The sequence below is a fragment of the Drosophila nasuta genome, chromosome 3, assembly GCF_023558535.2.
Source record: "Drosophila nasuta strain 15112-1781.00 chromosome 3, ASM2355853v1, whole genome shotgun sequence".
NCBI classification, from domain to species: Eukaryota; Metazoa; Arthropoda; class Insecta; order Diptera; family Drosophilidae; genus Drosophila; species Drosophila nasuta.
In genome coordinates this window covers 34479780-34487733 of record NC_083457.1, presented here as the reverse complement: position 1 = coordinate 34487733, position 7954 = coordinate 34479780, and the positions used below count along the sequence as shown (strand labels likewise).

At 36.7% G+C, this 7954-nt stretch overlaps 1 protein-coding gene across 3 annotated transcripts; it reads left to right on the top strand.

Moving 5' to 3' along the window:
• The first annotated feature begins 2990 nt into the window (after positions 1–2990).
• On the top strand, positions 2991–7749 carry LOC132791744 (mucin-4-like). 3 transcript variants are annotated; one of them, XM_060800795.1, is made up of 5 exons: positions 2991–3299; positions 3361–3505; positions 3567–3698; positions 3769–3936; positions 6042–7749. In XM_060800795.1, exons 1-5 carry the CDS (start codon positions 3175–3177, stop codon positions 7473–7475), a joined length of 2004 nt encoding a protein of 667 aa, XP_060656778.1. In that variant the 5' UTR covers positions 2991–3174; the 3' UTR covers positions 7476–7749. The 3 variants fall into 3 exon arrangements, with proteins under 3 accessions (XP_060656778.1, XP_060656777.1, XP_060656776.1); XM_060800794.1 differs by lacking the exon at positions 6042–7749 and adding an exon at positions 3995–4502 and having other exon boundaries at positions 3010–3299; XM_060800793.1 differs by lacking the exons at positions 2991–3299; positions 3361–3505; positions 3567–3698; positions 3769–3936 and adding exons at positions 5088–5357; positions 5410–5554; positions 5612–5743; positions 5797–5976.
• The last annotated feature ends 205 nt before the right edge of the window (positions 7750–7954 follow it).

Here is a 7954-nt window from a genome sequence, read left to right as displayed (position 1 = left end):
TCTCTCTTATCACTTGCCGTTGCAGTGTGGTCCTTATCTCGGCATGTGCTACGCAGCCTCCTTATTGTCTCGCCTCTCTCCTCTGCTCAGCTTTGCTCTGCTCTGAGGTGGCCTTCTCTCTTATTTGCTTGCATCTTGGTCAAACAACAACAGCTAGTTGGCATGCAGTCACATCGACCTCACTTCTGTTGGTTCACCTCCAAAAATGTGCCCTTCCATTGGAAGCATTTTCCGAGCTTATCAGACAACAACGTAACCCTGACCTAAGCCAACTCACATTGCTTATTTGCAGATGAGATACTAGATACTGTATCTGTTTGCTGTAGTTCACACTTCTCAGGCTTATCATCTACAATACGTCTGAGGTATTTTTGTTTTTAAAATATGTTTATGTAGGGTACTTTAGAATTAGAACGGTATATTAATTAATTGTTTAACAAAAAAATGGTTATTCTAAGGAACTCATTTTTGTTTTATGTGTGAAGAAAAAGTAAAATGAACGAAAATGGAATGAAGAATAGTAGATAAAAAAAACATTTTTATTTTATTTTAGGGTATTGATATTAGAATGTTATATTAATTTAATTTATAATGCATATAAATATTATTGTAAGGAGCTTAGCGTTGAAAAAGTAAAATGAACGAAAATGGAAAGCAAGTTTAATGCGTTATTATTCATAAAATTAATACAAACCAAAAACTATTTTTATTTCGTAGGTTGTTTTAATATTCGCACGTTATTAATGATAAAAATATTATTATTATGAGCTTAGCTCTTTATGTCTTTATGTCTAAAAAAGTAAATATTTAGGCTTTAAAGTCCAATGCAAGTTTATTACATTCTATCATAAAAATAGCAACTAAAACCCAATGATATAAGATTCTTAGTTATGAACTGTAAAATAACCTTAGATAAATTAAATTAAATAATTTTAAAAAATATAAAGTACTTCAATATTCAATTCAATATTAATACTATAATATGGTGTTCATATAACTTAAATACAAGGAAAAGTACGGCTCAGCGAAGTCATGTGCATCTTTTATCGCCAACTTTGGAATTCCTTCAACTTCCCGAACAAAGTTATTGCTTAACCCACATAGTCGGGCACATAACATATAGTACACATGTGATTTGTACATTGAATTAGAAGTTTACCAAAATGCGGCAACAACATAGATTTTACAGCCAAATCATAAACACGAACTCGACTCTGATTAAAATTTCATTTCGCACTTTCGACTGCGATGCCGTGATTGGGTGTTTTGGGTTGTTTGTTGTTGCAAACGCTGGGTGCTTTACTAGGGCAGGTGCCGGGAACAGGTAGCAGCCCCAAAACGAAAAGCAAAAAGAAAAACGTAGTGCTGGGTCGTAAAAAGTGCAGCGAGAACCGCAGCGTAACGCGTCCACTGCAATGCAGCTGGTGAAATGTCAGCGCTGCTTCAGGTTTTATGGCCCACACCGCAAATGGCTATGAGAATGAATCTAAACTGAGTGGCTCGGGGTCTGGGTCTGGGCCAGAGTCAGAGTCAGAGTCATAGCGAGAGTCCGGGTCCGGGTGTGTTTTGGGTCTGAGACTGTGTCTCTGGTCTGGTCTGGTCTGCTCTGGTCTGGGCTCTAAATTCGGTTAGGGCTAAAACGTAAAAGTTTTATGGCTGGCGCAGGGCGTGCGCGTGGAAGATGCTTTGGGCCAAGTCAAAAGGCAGCGCGTTGTGTTGACGTCAACATCTAGCTAGAGATGGGAGCGTGCGGCACGATAAGTGAAGTTAGTTCACTCTGTGCAATGCAAAATAAACTGATTAATTTGTTAGCGTTAAATCAGTTCGTGTCACGACTTGTTACGCTGCCAGCTTCGGTAATACAATTTTGCCTGTAATTAATTTTGCATGCAAGTCAGCAAGTCAAGAGCAGCAGCAACAGCGAGATTGAGACTAAGAGTCACAGACAGTGACTGACGATAGTCGGAAAAGTAGTATGAGTACTCGCACTCATACTTTGGCTCAGGTCTCAGCTTTCGGCTTTATTTGGAAGTTAATAAACGAACGTCGCAAACACGGCAGCTGATTGTGAATGCCGCATGACGTTTTAGCCGATTTTGATATGCCAAATGTGTCGCTAAATGATTCTTATTTTCGTTTCTTTCCTCCCCAGGGCACCACCTGACTAACTGACTGACTGGCTGTCTTTATGTTTGTGTGTCGTTCTGTTTGCGTGTGATGCGTACGTTACGCATACGCCGAGTGTGACAAGCGCAGTTTTGTGACTGGCATTAGCTTTTAACTTGACTCTTCGTTGTTGTCGTTTGTTGTATGCAAATTGGCTGGAACAACAACAAAAACAACAACAAGAGCGACGAGGCAGCAAAACTTGTGCCGTGACAGACAGATCGAGAGCTGTGACCGAGGTTCAGGTTTGTAAAGTTTGCATTGCATTTGTCAGCTAGCTCATTAGTGTGCCTGATTGTTGTTGCTGTTACTGTTGCTGCAGCATTATTTATTTGACATTTTTAACACTTGGCTTACAGCTGACAGTTCAGCGCTTTTTCAGCCTTTTGCGCTATTTACACACTTCCAGCCATATTTGCCAACAAGCGCAAATTAGTTAACTGCATTCAGTACATTTTTTGAATTTGTTGCTCTTCTTCTTCGCTTTTGTTGACTTTTGGCATTAGCTGCCTCACTGACTGCCAGACTACGTCGTCTTCTATATATTTGCATATTTGTCTCAGTTCGTGTGCTTGCAAATAATGGTTAACTTAATGCAGATTTAGCATTAGTAAATATAAATATTTCCGTTGCAAGCTAATTAGGAAAATATTCGGACCTCTTCAATCGATCAAACTTCAAAATTATTTGGAATTTTGTTTATAATAAATAATACAGTAGAGAATGATTAAAGTGGAAAGTTGAAAGATATCAATAATTTATTGAGGCCAAAACAACTTGACTTGTTTAATCAATTACTGAGAATTTAGATGACAACTTTTAGTTTGGACTTTTGTCAATAGAATATGAAAATATCGAGTTGGCAATGACATAACTTTATTATGTCTACACTAAATATACGTGGATGTCTTATTAACTTATGACAGTCCGCAACAAAATTGCAGTGAATGTAGGCTTTAAAAGGATTTAAGCAGGTGATCGATTCGATCAGGACCCCGAGGGAACAGCATGCATTCCGACTATATCTATAGAGGGTATAGGAAGGCTCGTCGAAACTTCTCGCTAAAAACCTATTTCTTGCTGCTTTTATGGTGGATTTTGGCTGCGGGACAGTGGGTGATGGTGTGTTTGGTGTAAGTGCAACTAATTTATGACTAAATGTCACTGCAACTTATGATGTTTCGAATTTAATAGTAAAGAGATTCAAGATGCATTCCGGGATCATTACTACATAAGTCTGGTGGCCTTCTTTTTATCAATTTTTATTTTTGCTCTGTTCCTGTTCATCGAGAGGCTGCGCTACAATGCAGTTCTGTCCATCATAATTTCATTTCTTATTGTGAGTAACTGTTGGTCATTGCAATGTTTGCCATAATGATAAAACACATTACAACTTTTAGGTAGAGTTGCAAATTGTTGCCCTCTTCATGCTCGTCTCTCGTTCTTATTGGGGAGAAATGCTTCTGTACTTCGGGATCTGTGTAGTAGCAATATTTATCTTTGTGATCATCGGATTGATTGTACCAAGACAGGTGAGTGAACGGCCCAAAGTGTTGCAAAATACATGATAATGGATAATTAATGAACTGTTTAATGTTATAGATCGATTGCACGCTCCATATAGCTTTACTTTTTATACTCGCCTTTCTCTTTCTTCTTATCACCGTCTTCTTTCTTATGCATCAACTACTGGTCCCAGAGATGTGGAAAGACATTAAAAAACATGGCTTTTATCTGATTCAAATTCCAATTACAATCACCATACTATTAGTGAGTACTTTCTCTTCACACTAACCGTTTGTATTTATTTTGAAATGTTAACTTGTAGTTTGTCATGTACCATGCGCAAACAATAAATGGCGGGAGATTCGCGGAGATGCGTCTCCATGATTTTTGTCTTGGATCATTGATTCTTTTCCACGATTTTCTCATTATTTATTGGTTAACATTCTACTGGCAAATGATGTCAGGATATGTCACACCCGATGACTGGACGCATTTATCAACGTTTTGGAATCAAGATAGGAGAGTAATACGACTCGACTTCGATGATTATACTGAGAGCATTTTATCCAATAATAAAGCAGAAGAGAATGTCGTGTTTATTTCTCAACATCAAACAACATCGGATCAACCGAAACTGGGAATAACTCTTGACTTTAGGGAAGACGATGTGGTAAGAACACCAATACCGATGAGTGAACGAAGTTGGAGGCTTAAACGTCTAACAAAAGACATTAGAAAGGCAGATTATAGACAAATAGCTACAGAAGAGGGACCTGGAATCGATTATATCAATTGATTTGAAATATAATTTTTAAAAAATACAATTTACCTTAAAAATTGAATAGAATTGTGATTGTAATTGAGAGGAAATATACTGAAGGCTATACTATTATATTTCATTCAAAACATATCATAGTGTACAAAATTTACCAGATTATCAGCCAAAGCAATTAAGACACATAGTAAGTATGCGGCTGTTATTCGATTTTTTGATTTGATCTGCGTACAAATAAGAAGTGTTGACGAAAAAAAGTACATCTCCATCTTTTATAATCTATGAGATCTTGGACGGGCAGATGGGCATAGCTATATCGTCTCGGCTGTTGGTCTTTGTTCAATTTTGAGATCTTTACATTCATGAAACTAGATTATAATCTTGAATTTGAAGATTGGGCAATCTAGAGTTTTTGTAGAACTTTGATCATGTTTTAAAAATAAACCTTGTTTAAATTTTGCCATTATACAATCTATATTTCAGATTATATTCTTGATTTTAGAACGTTTTTTCTTTCTGTGGACCTTTCTTGTACACACAAAGATTATTATAGCCTTCTAACATATGAGTAGTCGTTAATGTTAATGATTAATCGGCGGTTAATAAAAACGAGCAAATAACTTTATGCATATATTCGTATAATTTTAAAATTTACAGAAACTTTACCGTTAAATGTCAAATTTATATCTAGAAATTATTTAATTCTTGTGAGCTGTTTTGTTGTCTGCTGTAAATGATATTTGTCAAGCACGAAGTTTTGGCAGTTTAGAGTTCCGACTGCCATGAAAGCCAGCTACCAGAAATACCGCATCTACAAGAAAACCCGTCGGAAGTTTGCTTTCCAATCTTATTTGCTATTGTGTGTATGGCTTTTACTGGGTATAACACAATGGTGTCTTGTGTGCATTACGTAAGTTGCATATGTCACAATACTATATTAATTATATATATATAAATTGCAGTGATCCCGTAAGAGAAGTATTTTATGACTATTATCAAGTAAGCTTTATCACATTTGTTGTAGCGCTTCTGCTTTTTTCCTTTTATGTATATTTTGAGAAGCTACGATTCAACAATGGTCTTAACTATCTGATCAGCGTATTAATTGTGAGTTGTATTTAATTATTAATCAATTATAAATTTAGCATTGTGTTGTATTTTCAGATTGAGCTGCAAATAATATCGCTTTTCGCATTGGTTGCACGAGTATATTGGCCCGATCTGATATTCTTTTTTGCAATATGTGTTCTTGTATTGTTTATGGCTATATATATTAGCTCTATACTTCCAAGGCGGGTTAGTTCATCTCTAAATATTAGCAAACCTATGTATACATTCTGATTTCACAGATTGATTTAACCATAGACGTGGCACTGCTTTTCATTTATGGTTTCTTCAGCATGTTGGGTGCAATCTTCTTTATCATGTGTCGCTTTCTGATAACTGAGAAAAAGTTAGGACAATATATATCCAGAGGATCTAAATCTTTTCTCATTTCTGAATTATTAATTTCCTTTATGATTCTCATGGTAAGTTTCCATGCAGTTGTTTTTTATATGAAATCATTCGGATTAAGAGTATCTTCTTTTGATAGTTTGTCATGTATCATGCTCAAACCATTAATGGAAGCCGATTTGCGGAGATGCGACTTAATGATTTCTTGCTGGCATCACTAATTCTCTTCCATGATTTTCTTATCATTTATTGGCTGACATTCTACTGGCAATTCAACAATAAACCTTTGACACCTGACAATATCCTAAGAACTACCACAGCATCAGATGATGAAGAAAAGTATTATGACGAAGGTTATACAGAAAGTCCTGTTGGTACAGAGGATACCAGTGAAGCTGATCTTGTTACAACGGACGATTATATCGATGATACATCTTCCGATGAAACTGACGATATTTTGAGTTCAGCATCAGTAATGTCTTCTGATGACGAGTATTATTACAGTAGTGAAACTTCTTCGGCAACAACAGACGATTATGCTGACTATAGTTCTGATGCATCTTCTGATGATGCTAGCGCTGAAGATTATAGTGAGGTTTCTATTGTAACAACAGACGATTCTGAAGCTAATATTACGGGATCATTTTCTGGTGCTGCAACTTCTAGTGTCGATTCTAGTGAGGCTTCAGTGACAACATTAGTCAATTCGAGTGCCGAAATTACAGGATCGTTTTCTGAAGCTGCAACGTTTTCTAGTATCGAGGCACCTGTGGCAACATCTATCGATTCTAGTGTGGCAATTACGGAATCTTCTGCTGCAACTGCAATATCTTCTGAAGGCGATCCGACTGAGGATTCTGTGACAACAGCAGTCGACTCTAGTGCTGCAATGACGAAATCTTCTGCTGCAACTAAAACGTCATCTGATAATATTTCTACTCAGGTTACTGTAGCAACAACCGTCGATTCTAGTGCTGCAATAACGGAATCTTCTACTCTAACTGCAATGTCTTCTGATAGCTATTCCACTGAGCCTTCTGTGGTCACAACAGTTGACTCAAGTACAGCAATTATGGAATCTTCTGAGGAAACTGAAAAGTCTTCTGATGACGATCCCACTAAGGATTCTGTGACAACAGCAGTCGACTCTAGTGCTGCAATTACGGAATATTCTTCTACAACTCCAACGTCCTCTGATGATGTTTCTGGTGATGATGATGTTTCTGGTGATGATGATGTTTCTGGTGATGATGATGTTTCTGTGGCAACAACATTTGACTCTAGTGCTGCAATTACGGAATCTTCTGCTGCAACTGTAATGTCAACTGATGACAATTCTACTGAGACTTCTACCACTACAACAGAAGAAACCACCACAGATTATTATGATGATTATTATGACGATACTATTATCGATGCTGAAACTGAAGTTCCTCCTACTGAAATAACTTTTGGTAATGGGAATAGTGAGGCTACTAAGGGAAGAACTCGAACTAGAAGAACTCGAAGAACTCGAAGAACAAGAAGTACTCGTTCAGGTATTACCATTTCCAGATCTTTTGGTACAGAATAATGTCTTCTAATGACGATATCACAAACCATCATATTCAACATAATTGAAACTGCAGTTTTCAGGCAAAAACTATAAATGGCGGGAAATTCGCGGAGATGCATTCAAATGATTTTTCCTTTGGATCATTGCTTCTTTTCCCCGATTTTTCCATCATTTATTGTCTATATTTCTAGCGTCAACTCATATCTAAATTAAGAAAATATTGAGAGCATTTTATCCACTAATAAACTTGATAAAAAAGGTTGCGTTTATTATTCAACCATCATCAAAGCAACTGACAATAACTCTTGATTTTAGGGATGCCAATTCAAATGATCGAAATTGCAGGCTTAATCCAACAAACTGCATAACAAAACAAGTGAGAATGCGAATGTTGAATGTGCTTGACTTTGAGATACCCGCTACCAATTTAGGTAACAATTTTTCAGAAATGCCCATATATCATAATATAGACTTATATTTCGTCTGACCGATGATCT

What these genes read in the sequence shown, in the direction of transcription:
- LOC132791744 (XM_060800793.1), top strand. Translation starts at nt 5,230, where the DNA reads ATGAAAGCCAGCTACCAGAAATACCGCATCTACAAGAAAACCCGTCGG. An exon ending in GCTCTATACTTCCAAGGCGG is followed by an intron (nt 5,744 to 5,796) that starts GTTAGTTCATCT and finishes CTGATTTCACAG; the next exon opens with ATTGATTTAACCATAGACGT. An exon ending in TTTCCTTTATGATTCTCATG is followed by an intron (nt 5,977 to 6,041) that starts GTAAGTTTCCAT and finishes TTCTTTTGATAG; the next exon opens with TTTGTCATGTATCATGCTCA.